The 19,338-nt window shown below is 39.5% G+C and overlaps 1 protein-coding gene across 1 annotated transcript in view; it reads left to right on the forward strand.

Annotated features, from left to right (window-relative positions):
• The window catches only part of LOC139732062 (uncharacterized), a 35,517-nt gene extending 17,311 nt beyond the window's left edge, over positions 1-18,206 (forward strand). The window contains exons 13-27 of the mRNA XM_071642937.1: positions 1,506-1,620; positions 3,017-3,156; positions 3,798-3,954; positions 4,901-4,989; positions 6,976-7,089; positions 8,119-8,273; positions 9,075-9,174; positions 9,787-9,957; positions 10,774-10,893; positions 12,325-12,415; positions 12,858-12,985; positions 13,918-14,145; positions 14,829-14,914; positions 16,612-16,843; positions 18,072-18,206. Coding sequence (XP_071499038.1) covers positions 1,506-1,620; positions 3,017-3,156; positions 3,798-3,954; positions 4,901-4,989; positions 6,976-7,089; positions 8,119-8,273; positions 9,075-9,174; positions 9,787-9,957; positions 10,774-10,893; positions 12,325-12,415; positions 12,858-12,985; positions 13,918-14,145; positions 14,829-14,914; positions 16,612-16,843; positions 18,072-18,206 — 2,061 coding nt within the window. The remainder of the gene's footprint in view (positions 1-1,505; positions 1,621-3,016; positions 3,157-3,797; positions 3,955-4,900; positions 4,990-6,975; positions 7,090-8,118; positions 8,274-9,074; positions 9,175-9,786; positions 9,958-10,773; positions 10,894-12,324; positions 12,416-12,857; positions 12,986-13,917; positions 14,146-14,828; positions 14,915-16,611; positions 16,844-18,071) is intronic.
• The last annotated feature ends 1,132 nt before the right edge of the window (positions 18,207-19,338 follow it).

Raw genomic sequence — 19,338 nt, forward strand, 5'->3', positions numbered from 1 at the left:
ATAGGTATCAGGAAACTAAATCTGGCAGTGATTAGAGATTACCTAATCCCCCCCCCCCAAATCCCTTTTGTGTCACCATGGCCTTCCTGTTGGACTGAGGCTCATTGCTACACCTGAGTGGGCTTTCTAAGTTTACAAATAGGTCAGGTCAGGATGGATTACTGCATGCTGATGAGAAAACTTGACAAGTGAAGTTAAATGCCTGAGAAAATACACTCAGAAAAAAAAGAAAGTAAACACTTTTTCAAGTTTATCTTTCTCGTAGACTATCTGGCTAAAAATGGTGTTTTATATACCATGTTAAAGGTAATTTAATTAGCTATCAACCTAATAGGTCAATGAAAATGTTAACTTTACACATGAGTGAACACATTCGTTTTTCTCTTTCAAGACACAAAAGTAAATATTGCAAAATGGACATGTTGTTATTCAAGCATATTTCCTCTTCAATATAATAATGGGAACAGAAGACAAATTTAACACAATAGAAATGCAAATTGATTTGCAAAAATCAACCTCTGATCTCAATAATGTCTCTGTAACCCTCCAAAGATAAAGAAAGGCGAAAAATAATGGAGGAAATGAAGAATCTTCTGTCAAATCTGCAGTCAAAAGACATAAGAGAAAAATTATGGTAACAAAGAAAGTTGAATTTGAAACGTTATTCCAAATTAAGAAAACTTTAAATAATATTTGGATCTTGAATTTGTCTCATGCATTCTTAAATTCCTTAAGTAAAAGGTAAAATGAAGAAATTCTGTCGATTTTATCACCTTTACGGCTTATTCCCTATGTCAGATAAAGTTTGAAATGATGAAAAATGCTCATGTTCCACCTTCAGTTTCCCCACTATGTTTTTGTTTTGAATACAAAGGGAAACAAGGGAACGGAAATTTATTTCTGCTGTTTCATTCATGTCTCTCATTGCTTTAAATTGATCTTTTGTTATTGCTATCTTGGAAGGCATTTGCAAATGAATTTCAATAAGTCCAATTCTGCAATTTTTACTTTTCTGCCTTGAAGGACAAAAACGAATGTGTTCACTCATGCGTAAAATCTCCCTTTGTATAAACCTACCAGGTTGATAGCCAATTAAATAATCTTTGATATGGTATATGACACATTGATTTTTATCTAAAGCTTCTATGAAAAATATTAACTGAAAAAAGTGTTATTACTTTCTTTTTTTGCTGAGTGTAGAAGGTAAACCCATTGAGGACGGACTTATTTTGGTACAACATGCATTTCCCATAGACACTTGCCCAAGTTGAAGATGAAAGATGAAATGTGAATCTAATTGTATATTTGACATTTGAAATGAAATGAGATCATGAAAATAATTAGATTTTTATTCAAATTTGCCACAAGTGAGCTTTACTCCTGATATTCTCTAATTTGTCTTCTTTGAATCATCTTGCTAAAATGAGGTACAGTGGGATGTTTCAGAGGATAAACTTCTAGTACAGTACGTACACACAAAATGTATCATTTTTGGTTCATTCAAGGCTGACCGTTTTACCATCCAACCATCGACCATCCGACTAACCAAGAAAGTAACAGGAGTGATGAGTCTAGCAGTGTCACAAACCCAGAGAATGTTGGCGATTGGAACGGTCAGAGGTGAGTCACTGTTTGCAATGTGTTACCATAAACTAGCTCTCTCCTGCAGCAGATTTTCGTGAAAGTTCTTGTGTCCCTTTTTCAACCCTGAAACTTAGATTCCTTTCTTAAGCTGGTATATTGTAGAGGTAGGTAATTCAGACCTTTCCTCATAATTATAAAACTGGAAACTTCTTTATGATGGAGGTGGAATGAATACCTACTATAGATTTCCTGTGAATTTATTCCGATCCCCAAAATATTCCAGCTGTTATTCTCAGTACAAAAGGGGAGTGTATTCTCAAGTGACATGGAGTTAGTTTTCATTTTGCTCAAAGAAAAAAACCCTCTATGTATTACCGTTAGATTTTGTACCTACTCTATGGAGACATTATTCTTCAACCATGCAAAATTTTGTTACGTTTGCGAAAGGGATATATGACCCGTAAACCATCAGGAATGCATAATTATTTGTGCCATATCATTTGTGGCCATGCATCACAAAACCAACAAAAAGTCGCATCCCTTGATTTTAAGTGAGGACTCAAAAAAGATGAAACGGGTCAACCAAGACAATCTTGGGTTTTTCATGTTTTCTGAAAGAGCTACAATGTATTCTTCTTCTACATTATTCCAAAGTTTGGGATCATAAAGAGAATGAGGAAGTGTGTTTTTAGCAGTTTTTCTAGAATCCATTTTTTGTAAAGTGGTGAGATTAGGTATGTCTTAGAGGTCCCTTTTCATTTCTTGAAAATCCTTTGCACACTCTTCACTTTTAACTCTAATTACTTTTGAAAGAATACTGCTACTGCTTTGAAAGTTGGCATCAATTATGGACAGAATTTGTTAATAGAGCTTGCTAACTTTCAGCTTAATCTGATTATCCCCTTATTGTTGCTGCTTCTGTGGTTTACATCTTACTTTTTGTCCCATTCATTGCACAGCTAGCATGGTTTGGTAAGATTAAACGCTTGAATAGACCCTGTACTTCAGAGCCTCTCTTTTCAGTTCACACTTTTCCATAGTGTGTGCTTTCTTTCCAATATTTAGATAGGTTGATAGGAGAGTCCATTTGAACTGAGTTTACATCATTTTAAAGCTTAAACTCTGCTCTTTTCAGAATCTGCCCTTAACTAAAAATCCATGTCTAGCAACTTTTTGTTGGTTTTGTGATGCAGAGTCACATTTCATACTCCAACCCCAAGCACTCTTGAATGGGAGATTTCCTGCCTCTACCCCCAGCAAACTGGAGACTCTTGGATACTCTTGCGGTACTCGGGTTAGCGCTAGACCCCCAGATCTTATGTCTGTGACCTATCCGATTGTAAGGCAAATGCACTACCAACTGAGCCAACGTCTGCCACTGAATACTGTAGAAATCACTTCATGTCATATCTTTCTTCTGCAAATTGCCTAGGTGACATTCTGGTGTATGACTTGTGGTATGACTCGCCCAACCCTGTCCGCTACATCAGGAACGAGGGAGGGTCCCAAGATGGTGTGGTCAGTATCTCATGGAGCCTGGACGGCAGCAGGTTGACCACTCTCAACCAGTCGGTAAGGAGCTTCCAGTCCTGATACAAGTTGATATTTAAGTCTTCAGTGACAAGCTGTCATAGATGTGACAAGCTACTGAAATCCTTGCATCTGATTGGCTGAGAGCAAATTTGTCATAGAAATGTGGCAGTTGTCACTGATGACAAGTTTCATGAAACGGGCCCCAGGGCTTAGGGTTTCCATGTTTGTAATAATATAGACTATGATCATAATGGTGGCTATTTGTATAGCTGTAAGGTTTGTGTTCCGATACAAACTGCAACTCCTGCAAATAACAGTGAGTTTTTGGAGTCATATTTGGAGGAAATTATAGAAAGTCAGTTGATAGTGTGCAATGAGTGGAGTTGGTGTGATCAAGTTATAAACATTACTCTCTGAGTGTTTTGCCATTTTTGAGATGCCCAAATTCCTGTGACAGCTAGATCAATTAAAATTAGATGAATAGAGCAATTAGATTGAAAAAAATGTTATCAAAATCAATTTTTTTTTTCATAGCTTATGTCTGAGATGACATCAACTAATACAATTTTATAAACACTGTGTAAATGTCCAGTCAGTTGTGTGATTGAATCTACCTTCATTTACATCAATATCATAATCGCCGTTGTTGCTGTTGTCATTGTCGTCTTCGTCTCTTCCAGAGGTCAGTCTTCATGTGGTCGATGCATCCTGGAGGCACCGACAACAAGGACAGGAAGAATCTCGAGTTCAAGGATGACCCCGATGAAATCGTGCCGTCGCAGCTGACTTTACTCCTCGCTCTCGACCCAGAGGCTGAAGACTTTGACTTTCATGATGGTATTTGTGGCATTCATTCTCTTGGGGGTACTTCTCGGGTGGATGCACTCCTTTGGATTATATGCATATGACAGGTCTCGACATGAGTGGTAGCGGGCCACGAAAAATTGGTGTCTGGCCACCAAATTGTTCTTTTGTGGCCCGATTGGTACCTCATGAAATGAGGTACTGCCAGTTTGCAAATTTGTGGTTGAAAAATTGCCTGGTATGCTTACCTCTATGCAATCTTAGATTTTCAGCTTCATCATTTCGTTAACCAGTAATGCCCAGCATGTGAAACATACATGTATGTTTCATCTGTGATCATGTCATTCTCATCTTGTTTGCAGGTGTTTTGCTATATCTTCTCTGGTTAAAAAAGAAAAATAATACTGTATACGCTATAATTTTCGCGTACATAAATTTTCGCGAATTGCCGCTGTCACACATTTTCGCGAGTGGTTAAATTCGCGATTTGGGGACCAGAGAAAATACGAAGTGGCAAAGAAAGTGTGAATTTTCAACTTACTAGCAAATAAGAATGATACTAGTTATACACTGCATGAAAAAAACTTACCAAACTCTACTAACTAGTAAGTTAGAATTCAACATTTTTTAAGTGGTTAAGTCCATCGCGCTAGATTTCTGACGAGTGGTCCCCTTGCGATAATGGATTGGCTCTCTACAGTATTCGTAAGTAGATGTGGACGTGCTATATGTACATAAACAAGCTTAGCCAGTACAGTATATGGTCTGTTCGGTAAGCCATGACATGGTATACTACTAGTACTGAAATTTTCGTATCATCAAGGCAAGGGATTCATTTTGGAAGATAATATTTTCGCGTGTTGTTAAATTCGCGAATAGCTCCCGACTCGCGAAATTCGCGAAAATAAAACCCCCGCGAAATATATAGCGTATACAGTAAGACACAAACTGACATCAAGCTTATTTTCTTCTTCTGCAGGTCCGTTTGCCCGCAACCAAGTACAGGCAACATTCCAGCTCCCATCAGTGACTGCCTTCCATCCTGCCCACACACTAGTGGGATCACAGGTATTAAAAAAACCCAACTGAACAAAATAAAACATAGCCCATGTGACACATTATTAAAGTTTGGGAGGGGATGGGATGTAACTTGATATGGCTGAGACATTTTGGGATATAGTGTCCCACAGGATATACCATTAGTGTGTGTATCATGTACTTTACTCAAGGACAAAAATAGCTTAACTGAGGACGGACTGATTTTGCTACAACACGCATTTCCCAAAGACACTTGTCCGAGTATACTCGGGACTCGTCCTCAACGGGTTAAAGGCATTATTTATCATTTGCAGATAAACAAAAACCTAGCTTTAGTGCTTCAAAATAGTTCCAAAATGTGAGTTGAAGATAGAAACGACAAATGTAAAGATTTCAATTAGTATAATCAAAGTGAAGCCTTGTTAGGTATACATAATGTGAACAGTAGTTATAATAAGATCGTTTCTCGACTAAGCAGTCTCCAGTTACAGTTTAGTGAGAAAATTAGTGATATGTCCTTATATTTGAGGCTTTATTGCAAATTTTTATTTGGTAGGATTTTTGTGATACAACTGACCAACACATATGCATCAAATGTAATATCTCAAACATTTTTAAAATCACTGCTCCCAAGAGTTAACGATCGCCCCGACACTGTAAAGGTATGCTAACCTGGAAACATTAAACTGCACATTACTTGAATATGAGACCATTCTGAAGCAAATAAGTTTCACACAATAATAGATACATAATGTTCTCTTAAATAAATCCCACACGGATTGGAGCAATCATCCCCCAGCATTCCCACTGATCCCCACAGATCAGTTACTAGCCATCCCCTTTAACAACACACCAAAATATTGCCCTCTCATAAGTGAAGTATTGTGAGGTTGTATGTCATCTCTACGTTGAGAAATCACTCACCTGCCTTCTTGCAAAGGGATCATACTTATTTCTCATGATATTAGTGAGCTTCTCAATCATGAATGGTTACATCCACGTAATATGTTTTCAAGATGAGCATGACATGTACAGTATACCAGTTGGCCATTATACTTCGTTATTGAAAAGTAAACATTGAAAAGTATATACATTTAGGATATATTATATACCTCATTTCTAGAATCCTCTCATCTGATTGGATAAAAGGGGAGTCATGAAAATAGCTGTGCCTTATTTTTGAGTTGCCCGGGCACAGTTAGTAAATAGGTTCGGAGACAGTCGCGACTCCGTATACATACACTGTAGATCGCTCATGCGTACGCACCAATGATATGACCGCCGCGCATTCGATCAGCGTGCTGTAAAAGAGACTAGCGGACTGGTTTGGAGATGGTCGCAACCCCGTACACTGTCACACATAGATGATCACTCATGTACGCAGGAACGATACGACCGCCGCGCTGTCGATCAGCATTGACAACGAGTGCTGTAAAAGAGACTAGAATCTATATTTTCGGTATCTATACTTCGGAATCTATATTTTCGGTATATAAAACAAATAATGACTGCTCGATATTCGGGGCACAGTTAAAATTATATAGGCCCTCGGTGATGTGAAAACCATAACCATGCCCTCAGCTTCGCTTTGGGCATGGTTACGGCTTTCACATCACCTTGGGCCCATAATTTTAACTGTGCCCCTCATAGCAGTCATTATTTGTATACTATGTATTGAAAGTGATGTGCTGAAGGTTTTATTAATCTGTTGAAGACTAGTTCCAAGTATACTCGAGCAGGTGTCTATGGGAAATGCATGCTATAGCAAAATCAGCTTGTCCTCAAGGGGTTAATGGTCTGGTCAAGAAATGAAGACTATGCAAATAGCTCTGAGAGTATGCACTGTTTAAGTTGTGGCCGTTCAATGTCCAGTACTAGACAGTACTTTCTGGCCTTTCATCCCACAAACAGCCAGCAGTGATCACTCTGTAATCATTGGAAACCAGTCTGCTTGTTTCATCCATTCTACTTCATGCCTCTGTGCCATCTTGTTTTAATCTTCCAAACAATCTCTAGAATAGCCTCATGGTGGGTTTCGAGAACGGCGACGTCATCAAGTGCAACGTCGAACAGCAGGTCTCCGAGACATCCGACCAGTTTGAACTCACAGACAACGTCGTCTACCCAACAGTGAGTCTGAAAGAATATCCTTTGTCAATCCCATGAAATATATTCTTCTCCTGTGTTCTCACAGTAATGTGTGTAGTGACTTAATGTGCACCTTGATTAAGCACAGAATACTGTACATTTGCAAGTGTATATCTGTACTTGTGAGATAAACCCTAGAGTTTTGAGATACTCGTATGTGTTCGCAAAACAATACTTGAGCTGATGTGTAAATGCCCTTGGTATATTGTGTGTACATGTAAGTGTGTGTGCGTGTGTGTGTGTGCATCGTTCATACCTGTCATACCTGTCAGCTGTTCTTCTCTTAATAGAAATATTCTTATTTCTTTCCATGAATAACAAAACCTTTGCTGACCTTGAAATCCTATCTTATGTGGACACCTGCTAAACAATATATGGGAAATCAGGTGAAATTCCTTGTTTTTGAGCCAATTTTTCACCCATTTATTCCTATTTATTGAATTTCAGGCTTGGTAGATAAATGTACAATGACCTTTGTTTGTGTGAGAAGGATTGTGAGGCGAACAGTAAGGTCTAGTCCTTGTGAAAAACAAACAAACTAACAACATAAACATAAAAACACAAAAATAATTTTGCAGTATGCTTAATGTTGTTAGTATGCATTGGCATGATGGCTGTGGGAAGTGTGATATACCCAGAGTGGGTGTTTTTGTCTACCTGTCTTTCTCCATGACCACTGATATTCATAGTGACAGAGATACTGACGAGTACAACTCTCAGACACGGAGCATGTAGTTTAATAATAGTGATAATAGCTCATAATTTTAGAGCCCCTTTTCCACTGGATACAAAGCGCTATGAGATGACATCCCTGGTTGCCATAGGAGATAAAATATATACAAATTACCAGACAGTGACAGTACAAGTCCAGTGCATATATAGGGATATCCAAATAAGTAGGTCTTCAAATTTTGGGTTATTCATGCTTATTCACGGCAAGGTCGCAATCGGTATTCATGTATACGTTGTACCTTTTTCCTGATCACCCCCATCCCAACTCCCAATGTGAAGGTGCAATCTGCCCACAACGTAATAGGCCAGGATATTCCAGTGGAGCTTTTCCGAGGACACAAGCACAACGTCATTTACCTGGGCTTCATCGGTAACTATGGCGACATGATATCGGTGGATTCAAAAGGCTACATCTTCATCTGGAGCTACAATAGGTCAGTGAGATTGTGATGGAGCAACTTTGACGACAGATTTTTTCCTATTGTCGAATTGTGGTTTTGATCCTGATCAAATGATTGGCTGATAACTGTCACATGACCACCTGTATTTCTTTGTGTCTCATGGCCCAAATGTACTTTTCACTGGGAGTTGGTATACCAATGACCAGTACAAACAACCACTCATCTGCATTCAGCTGCATTACCTGTGTTTTATAAATGCGTTGCCAATGTTAGTGTGTGTGGTTCAGATAGCATGGAGCTGGTGCTGGCGTGGGAACCTGGCGAAAATGACTGCCGCAGAATTTATGTCATCAGAATTCTAGTTGCTCTCAGGCAATGAAATAATTAGCTTGTACTGCTAGCACATGAAGGTTTGTCAAATTTGGATTTGCCAAGTTTTAGGCTTTTCTTCACCCAAAACAAATGGACCTTTTTGAGATTACAGCAGATGTTTGGTTCATAGTATATTATGCAAATTTTATGTGACCTTACATCACAAGAATGGGTCTTGGTAGAGTATTACTTTGTATTATTTTAATCAAATAACAATAATACCTGTCACTATTTTATTAAACAGATAATGCACTTTACTTGATCAGACATTAGTCAAATTATCCAAGTTACTATCCGATAAATAATTTCACTAACACCCTGTATAATGTGCATTATTTCTTTACTCTTTAAATAGGAAAACATTTAATTGTAAAATCAAAAATCTTGGATATCTTGGAAATACAGAAACAGACATGCAGTGTTTTGCCAGGTCACGGCCAATATGTCTTGTTTGTTGTGCAGGAGGATGATCAATCACTATGGATGGTTTGAACCGGTGCAGAAGTACTGGCTGGAGATGGCGGAGGAAGTTTATGTTACCCTTAGCAACGAGAGCCCAGAGGTAAAACAAGTTTTCACTACTGTACCTAGCTTGGCTTCCCATTTACATTATGATGGCTGTTCAAATGGGGTCCTGCAGCATATCAAAAATAATGACAATTGCTTCAAAACTAGACAGGAGTAACAGATACAGTGTATTTTTTTTTTCTTACCTTGATAGGGAAAGGGGGTGAAGTGTTTGAATGTTGGAAAAGGTACATGTAGTTCAAAAGTTCAAATTTGTCATTTGTATGTAGAGGATTTTTGCAATTTATGTTGTCTATCTTTTGAGTGCAATCTTCAAGATGTTTATGTGCACTTCTAATAGACTCTTTCAAAATGAGCATATTGCACATAGTCTGAACTTTAAGGTAAGAGTATATGAGGAGCATAAAAACTTTGGATAGACTTGTTTGAAATGATAAGTGTAGAATGAGGATATAGCATAAAAAAATGTTTTATAACTATCACTGAAAACCAAAACTGTTTGATACTTGTGGATTTCTAGACATGCATAGATGTAGCTATGACATATGAGATTGAGAAAAACTTTGCAATTGTTTACATTAAATTCATTATTTTTTCCCCCTTTTTATGTTACCTTTGCACGATTGTTTGCTTTGAACATCGAAAGGTGTACTTCAGTGACGACTACTTCCTAGAAAAGAAGAGGATGGGTTGGACGGATGTGAAGAAGAAGAAGGCGCGGCTGGAGAGGGACAGGCAGGAGGCCGAGGAGGAAGTGGGGGAGGTGGAGATCATGCAGCTCTGGTATATGGATGAGAACAAGAAACAGGGGATAGAGGTCAGTGTGATTGGTAGCCACAGTGTGAAAAATTGTGTGGGAAACTGGGCTATAACAGTACAGTGATGACAGTGTGGCAGACTGCACTTCATGAATGGCAATGTGATGACACTGTTCCACACTGTGAAAACTGTATGGTAAAATGGGTTGTAACATTATTGTGATGACAATGTTCCACACTGTGAAAAACTGGCAAACTGCACTATGACAGTGTGATGATGGTGCTCCACAGCGTAACAAACTGCATGGCAGTCTGCCCTATAACAGTATGCTGCAAGTGTTCCACAGTGTGAAAAACTGTGTTGCAGGCGGCTTTATAACAGTGCTGAAAGTGTTCCACAGTGCAAGAACTGTATGGGAAACTGCATTTTATGACAGTGTGATGATGGTGTTCCCCAGTGTGAAAAACTGTGTGGAAAACTGCACTGTAACAGTATGATGATGGTGTTACACAGTGTGTAAAATTGTGTGGCTGTACTTTGCTGTACAGTACAGTGTGAAGTGAAGAGTGTGTATTGTATTGGCAACTACATGGAAATACTCCAGGTCTCTGTTTTGTAAGACTTCAAAGTTCCTCCTGAGCGGTGTTGGGAGGGACGGGCAGTCGGTCCTTTCCCATTCCTGCAGTGGTGGATAGAAGTCAGCAGATATGCTAATCATTAGAAATTATGCAAAAGTCACTGAATCATAGCATTATCCTTGAATAATGGCATGACTGCCACGTTAACATAAAAGGTCAGATCGGAAGAGCTCACTTTCGATCAGTAAGTAGGTAATGCTGCACAGTTTTTGTCTCATATTTTTCCCCCCTGACAGACATGTGTGTACAGACCAGACTATGTGGACCCAAAGGGCTCTGCGTTCCACATCGTCGTACGGCAAAAGGACACACAGCTGCTTCTCAAGCATTTCAGCCAGCTACACAAACCAGAGTTGGTGAGTAAAGAGGCTCATGAAAAATCAGAAGTATTCCCTACTTCAAATACGCAATGAAGTTTCCAATCCATAACAGTGCAACTACTTCACAGTCAAACTAAATTAACTGCTGTTGCTGAGGTGGTAATGAGAAATTTGTTTTTATTCACTTCCACAGCTGTGCTTTGAACATACAAATGTATGTGTACAAGCTCTTACTATTTGATAAGAAGGGATCAGATTATGATTTTAGATCCATGCTTGACAAATATAGCTTTCGTTTTCTCTCAGATTGATTTTGAACACAGTATTTGACAGTTGCAATTTTCTGCTTATATTTTGAATGTGCATTCCTGGTAAATTATCATATATTCATAAAAACACCCCAAAATAGATGGGAAAACTGTGTTCTTTATGTGTGTGGTAGCTTGCTAATCTTACACCTAATACTTTAGAGGAAGAAATTGCGTGTTGCTAAACCATGCCAATTTATTATTGTCCCCGCCGAACGAGTTCGAGCAGGGGACTATGAAACAGGCTCCGTACGTGTGTGTGTCCGTGTGTCCGTCCGTGTGTCCGTCCGTGTGTGCGTCCGTGTGTGATCAAAATTTTCAATTTGCTACTTCTCTGTCATTTATGAGCCAATTTTGATTCTGTTTGCTTTATATGGTAGCCCTACATGGGAGCTTTGAAACTTCTACTCAGAATTTCAGTTGTGACCTTTGACCTTGGCCTTTGACCTATATTGTACATTTTGCTACAAAATGCTACTCCTTCGCCATTTCTAACCCAATTTCGATTCCGTTTGCTTTATGTGATGGCACTAGGTGAGGGCTTCAAAACTTCTACACAGAATTTTGACCTTTGACTTCTTTGACCTTTGACCTTGATTTTTGACCTATATTGTACATTTTGCTACAAAATGCTACTCCTTCGCCATTTCTAACCCGATTTTGATTCTGTTTGCTTTATGTGATGGCACTAGGTGAGGGCTTCAAAACTTCTACACAGAATTTTGACCTTTGACTTCTTTGACCTTGATTTTTGACCTATATTGTACATTTTGCTACAAATTGCTACTCCTTCGCCATTTCTAACCCGATTTCGATTCTGTTTGCTTTATGTGATGGCACTAGGGGAGGGCTTCAGAACTTCTATACAGAATTTTGACCTTTGACTTCTTTGACCTTTGACCTTGATTTTCGACCTGTATTGTACATTTTGCTACAAAATGCTACTCCTTCACCATTTCTAACCCGATTTCGATTCCGTTTGCTTTATGTGATGGCACGAGGTTAGGGCTTCAGAACTTCTACACAGAATTTTGACCTTTGACCTTGATTTTTCACCTATATTGTACATTTTGCTTCAAAATGCTACTTCTGGCGGGGACATGTATTACGCACTGCGTAATGTCTACTTTTCCTTGTTGTTGTTGTTTTGCTATTTCAGAATCACGCAAGTCATTTGCTGAGCTGTAAATCTTCTCCATCTGGTCGAGACTTGGTCTTCATGCTCCTGTTCCCTTCATCACCCCCAAAGCGTAAGAATCATTCTTTTTGACCCCTTGTCTATGTTTGATGTTCTGTTCATGTCAGGCTTGTTGGAGAACTCGCTTGTCAGTGAGTGGGTTGGAGTGGATTGCGATCAGCAGACTTGCTTTGTATTCCTGTTTACATATAAACAAGGAATTATACTTGAATCCTTTGTAGTCACCATAGGTAGGTATTATGTATAAAATGATGCCATGCCATGCGTGGGAATATGTTAACATGTTAGCATACAGTATACCTGGAGTACTGTACGCACTGAAGAGGTTATTGGTCATGTGGAGTGAGCATTCAGAAAATGTGGATTGGAACTTGTTACTTCACAGCACTTTTACACAATTTTGTGACATGTGCTCAAAGTGCTGTGCTGAATTACACGGTTGCGTACTTCTGAATGATGCATTTGCTATCATTTTTTTTTTTCATTTCCTGCAGCTGCGCACATATCCTTTGTGATACTCAAGATGGGGACCAAAGTTGAACTGGTTGATCTGCGCATCGACATCAACCTCACGGATGAGGAATACCAGTTCTGTGCAACAGAATCAGTTGTGTCATTCGATGTAAGATGTAGAAATTTTTAGGATGATGACATGTCCTAGGAATTACATATCTTACATTTGGTGTGGTATCTATCACATTTTTCACTACCATGTAAAACCAGAAATTTTCACATGTATTTTAATTTTGCAAATTTCGCGAAATCCAGGATTCACAAAATTAAACTGCATGCGAAAGTTCTTGTGTACACTATATGCATTGAGTGCCAGTGGCAATTCACGAAAATTTCATGCTGCAAGAAATAACCTTTGACCTTTGACTCCCTTTTTCCCTCCACCACTGAGGTCAGCCATGCGCAGGATTGTTCCAGCTGCTCTATATATCCCTAATACTCCTGTGCTTTGAGTCTTAAGACTTTACACTCTGTAATCAGGTCAAATGTTTTGTATTATATTCCACATACTAAGAATCTTGCTAAAGGATTGGTCAAGAGCTGATCACGTGATAAAGCGTAGTTTTGCCCATCACATCACCTGAGAAGAAAAGTTTGTTACACTCTATAGTGATAGTCATTTTTCTTTCGCTGATCTCTTCAGTCCCATACAGTCCTAACCCGAGATGAGTATGCGCGAAATAAAAGTGCATTGTTAACATGTTTTGTCAGCTACGCGCATACGTCTAAAGTTGACTCATAATTAATGTTACCGCTACCCAAAGAGATTATATAAAATCTCTTTGCCGCTACGCTAGATGTGGAATATAAAGCAAATATGAATGAACTTTTAGTTTTAGGCAATGAGACAAACTATCACTTCCTCGGCGATTTAAATGTGCACGCTATCTTTCCACACCTGCACTTCGGAAAGATAGCTACATCCAGATCGCCTCGGAAGTGATAGTTTGTCCCATCACCTTCACCAACGTTGATTATTTGCTTATTAAACACTATTTGATGAATTAACCTTTGACTCCCTTACTCCATCCTCCCATAAAGGTCAGCAGTGCCCTGGATGCTTCCAGCTCCTGCTACATCTACCTGACTCTCCTGGGCTCCCTCCTGGTGTTCTCTCTCAACACGGGGATCCTGGTCCTGTCCTCCCGCAAACAGGACACCTTTGCCTCCATCCAGTGGACCCCGAAGTCGCCCACCAAGCTCTGGGCCCGGGCCTCACTGGCCCTGGCGTGCACCCGTGGTACCACATTCCTCATGCTCTACTCAGAGGTGAGAGAGTGAAGAGTGTCAGGCTAGGTCTGCCATTGAGTCATTACAAAGGGGAGGCAATCTATTTTTTCATTGCATATCACACTTGTTTGTTTTGTTTTATTTTGTTTTGTTTTGATTGTTTGTTTGTTTGTTTGTTTTTTACAGTTAGTTTTGATATTGACAATGTCATTGTCACTCTCACTCATACACAATTATTCATGCACTCGCATGGATAGGGAGCTATGATATGTTGTCACACTTCTTGTGCACATCAAAAAAAAAATGTGCACAAACATTGAAGTAAAACATAATTTTATTATAATGATACAATAGAAAACCCACCGATTGTGTGACGGGTTTTCTGACCAAGCCATCAGTAGGCATAAAACTGAAGGTATGTATGTCTTTGTGATGCAAGTTGAATAACATTCCAAACTCAACTTTTTTTTTCCTGAACCCTATCGGGCAACAAGACAGGTGCATTTAACCAATGGAGGACAGTTTAATTTTGCTACAACACGCATTTCTCATAGACACCTGCCCGAGTATACTCGGCACTCATCCTCAACGAGTTAATGTTTTAAAGTCAATGATACAGCAAAATGTTTGCACTTTCTAGAAAAATGCAATTTTTTTTTCAAGTTTTTGATTTTTGTTGCAAATTTTGTGCTGTTCAAAGTTTCTCTTATCTTCCTCGCTAGACCCAGACATTAGTGAATGTCCTACAAATCACTGACCGGAACCACAAAGAGAAGAGAATGGCTGTACACCGGGCATTCAGATATAGGTCAGTCAGAAAACTTTTGGGTGCACGTCACGAGACTGACACCCACGAGTCATACAGCCCACGAGTCATACAGCCCACAAGTCATACAGCTCATGAGTCATTCAGCCCATTAGTTCAACACTGAGCTAACGAGGCCCACGAGACAGACACATTAAGCCCCGTGTTGTATCTGTCGAACTCATGGGCTTTATTTGCCTAGTGTCGAATTCATGGGCTGTATGACTCGTGAGCTGTATGACTCATGGACCTGTTTTCAATGTCAAACTCATGGGCTGTATGACTCGTGGGTGTCGGTCTAGTGGGATGACCCCAAACTTTTGACCATCACATAGCCTGTATTTATTAACTCTTTGTGTGCAATGGTGTAAACCCCTTTGTTCCACATTATTCTGAGACAGCAATGTAATCGTGCTTCGGGAAAACATTCTGTTTTTCTAATCTATGTAACTTTTATAGATTTCTGTTACCCTGGATGTGTAATGAACAAAGTTGGAGATAAAATTCCAAACTTTGCTTTGATGTACACGTGTAGATTGTATTACAAATCTATGATTGCTTTTCTTTTCAATGACCAGTAGCTACATAATTGTAGAGGCATGACTTTTGCACTTAAAACAGTGACAGAAACTGAGAATTTACTCACAAATCCAGTAGGGAACACCGCTTGATAGTCAATCAACACATAAAATGCAAGCTACATGTGACAAGACTAGAATCGCGAGAAACGCTTTCATTGTACTATGGCATTTAGCAACGGTTTGAGCAGGTACAGTGTATGTGTGTTTGAGCAGAATATGCGAACTTGGCACACCGTCGACCGAGTCAGGTGTGCGAACATGGCACATAAAGAGTTAAAGTTTCACAAGAAGTAATTTTTCTTTGAATATCCTTTTTTTGTCTCTTCTCCTCTCTCTCTCTCTCTCTCTCTCTTGTCAGGTGATATAGGATAAGTATTGGCTATTTTGTACAGTAGTGGCATCCTCATGAAATTTATTGAATGTTAAAGGACAAGTCCACCTTCATATACATGTGGATTGATTGAATGCAACAATATAATTAGAACACATCAGTGAAAGTTTGGGGAAAATCAGACAATCCGTTCAAAAGTTATGAATTTTTAAAGTATCTGCACAGTCACTGCTGGATGAGAAGACTACTACAGTGTATGATGTCATGTGTGTGCAACGAAAATTAAAAGAGATTTTCATAAAACTTCACTTTTTGAATAAAGTACGCATTTCTTCAACTTGTTACTGACATATGTTAAGAGTAATATTATTCCCCCTGCCTTCTGAAAGAGAGAAGTTCAGTGTTCTTTTGTTATGCTAGAAAAGTGAAAATATGTTGAATTTTCTTTATTCTTTCTTTATATCGTTGTAAGCATTGTGACATCACAAGCTATAGTAGACTTCTCATCCAGCCTTGAGTGAGCAGAAACTTCAAAAATGCATAACGTTTGAACAGATTGTCCGATTTTCCTCAAACTCTCACTGATGTGTTCTACTAATATTGCTGCATTCATTCAGCCCACATGTTTATGAAGGTGAACTTGTCCTTTAATGGTGCTTACCATTTCAAAGAGTGACAATCTTTAAAGAGAGGAGGAATATTAATACCATAGATTCAAGGTTTGTCCACAGCTTGCTGCCACCACATCCTACTGTTATTAATTTTGTAATTTTCTTTTGAATTTTCAGGAATGGGGACAAGAAGTCGTGGCCAGTGGTGGAGCAGACGGTCCGTCGCTACCCCTGGACCCTGGACGGGAACCCCACCGGTCACGTCGGGCTCTTCGCCACGAGACTTGTCCTCGAGCTGGTCGACAGGGCCGTCCAGAAGGTGGACGGAGAGTTTGAGGAGGCGGACCTGAAGAGATTCAGGGACCAGGACCGGAAGCTGGCCCACAAGTACTTTGGCGGTCAGTTACAGGTGAGTGGACAGTCAACCAGCAGTCAATACTAATGAGTATGATGAGGCAAAACTTTACTTTTTAAAACAATGTAGCTTCCTTCAGTGCAGAGGTCGATTGGGTGCATATGTGTGTCAATTAACCCATTGAAGACAAGTCCTGAGTATAGTTGGGCAAGTACCTATGGGAAATGCGTGTTGTAGCAATATCAGCCCATCCTCAATGGGTTAAAGTTGGATAGCTTGTCTTATCATCCATATATGAAGGTTAATATCCTGTTTTCTATCCTCTGTGTAGCATTCAACATTTCTGAATGTTTGTATAATCTAAATTTAGATCTAGTCTTGGCTAGAAGGTCTGAACGTTCAAAGCCAAGGAGTTTGCTGAGTCCTTGTTTGGTTTGCATATTTTGTGCACTGGGGACGTTTTGATCTGGTTCATGCCATGATGCTACATGTACTGTGGCAAATCCAGAGGGGGGCGCACCTGGCGCGTGCCCCCTCTTTGTTTGTTTTTTTGTTAAAACAAAACAAGAATTAATAAGGAAAAAAATGGGGGGGGGGGTACGTGTGCCCCCCCCCCTTTAATTTCGTAAAGGCGCCTCCCCTTTACGGAATTCTTGGATCCGCTCCTGATGTATGCATGAGACAATACATTTGGATGAGTTGGGGAGAGTTGATGTATGATAGGTCTAGCACAAATTTAGAAATAATCACTGTTGCATTACTACAAAAAATGTTGCCTGATCCCATGCTACATAGTACAATTTGCTCAACCTGGAGAATTTGGCAGTCTGGCTGGGTAACATTTGCCAAACATGTATCACCCAATGCCTACATGTACATGGAAACTAGGCTATGGACAGCTTCAAAACTACCAAAAGGTGTCATTTGACCTTCTTGTGAATATATCTTCTTTACTCATCTTTTTTTTAAAGTGACTGCCTGTCAGACAGTTGTAATGCAGGAATTTTTATATGTGGAATGTATTACACTTCCTATATTTTCGAAAATAGCAATGTTCTTGTAAAAGCCCTCTTCCAAATGGACCTACAACCTCATGTGCTACCGGAGGCATACAGCGTCTTATCAAATAGAATGAATCTTATTTGTGTTTATCATGCTTAGAGTGCTCTTTATGTGTTAGTATGAGTAAACGTAGGCATCTTCACCAAGTTAACATTTGTCAGACACCCATCTCTTGAATCCTATACATCCATAACCATAATTTCCATCTGCTTGACCCCAGGGTCAGAGGGACACCGCCACCGCGAATGATGGTTCTCCTGGCGCAGAGGACAGAAGCGATGACCACGACGCCACCGATCAAGGCCCAGCGCAGCCGGCATCTCCTAGAGATGAGGATGAGAGCCTCGCTGTCTGAGGGAATTTGGGGAAAATGTTTATTAGATGCTTTGAAGGCCTCTGTTGGTAGTGACTCTGTAACATATTCTCATTTTATGACTGAAATCCCTTTACCTCTTGCTTCAATTTTCTTCCTTTTGTCATCTAAAATTTGCTTCAGCAAACGATGGATCCCAATTTCAAGCCAGGATTACATCTTTCTCTTACACTTAACCCTTTCTGTGCCAGGATGCTTGGACAGTATGTACAAAGCTATGAGTTGTTTGTTTGTTGTTTTTTTTGTGCCCATTGGCACCCAAACCACGCGAAAGGTTAAGCCCTGTTTGTGAAGAAAATTTCACAAACAAAACCATGATACATCGCTCATCGCTGGGGGAAAGTACACGTATGTTCCCTACTTACCACCTGTTGCTGTTGGTTATTTTCTCTCAGGATTTTGTAAGATGCTATTCCACCTATTTTAATATGCGTAATGCATCTCAATAGATGGATCTAAGTTTGCATGTAATATTTGTTAACCCATTGAGGACGAATCCTGAGTATACTCAAGTAGGTGTCTATGGGAAATGTGTGTTGTAGCAAAATCAGTCCATCCTCAACAGGATAAGATAGCCTTGGACAAAATATCTCATTGCCAAGAGCAACCATTGTTGTAAAAACATGGAATAGTCTATTGCCCCTCACCCCCTTACTAACATCATAATGGGCTGTGATAAAACAACTTAGGAGCTGATATTAATGGCATTACAGAGAGCTTATGATCTTTCCTGGGCCATGGTACCATGATGCTTGCTTGAGGATGATCATGATACACACCCCAAGTGTGCTCTATCGGGTGTTTGGAGGTAAACTTTGGAGAAAAAAATCAAGCAATTTGCTTTATGTGAACCTGGTGCAAAGCGGAGCTTGTCAAACATTGATTCAAGTTGTTTCGTCATAACAGGCAAATGTTATAAGAAAAACTGATGGTTATTGTTTTTTGCAACTTGATGCTACGCAGAACAAGACGGACATAAGTGATTCTCTAGAGTGGCACAGTAAATTGCAGGAACTTACTGCGTACCAGTGAAGAGAGGTCTTCAAACTTGCTCAATATATTATTTGTCTTCATAACCAGATTTCACTGAAATGGGAGTTTGAATGCAATCTGA

The sequence above is a fragment of the Diadema antillarum genome, unplaced genomic scaffold, assembly GCF_040938485.1.
Source record: "Diadema antillarum isolate AM-2024a unplaced genomic scaffold, OU_Dant_1.0 seq00000398_RagTag, whole genome shotgun sequence".
Classification (NCBI taxonomy): Eukaryota; Metazoa; Echinodermata; class Echinoidea; order Diadematoida; family Diadematidae; genus Diadema; species Diadema antillarum.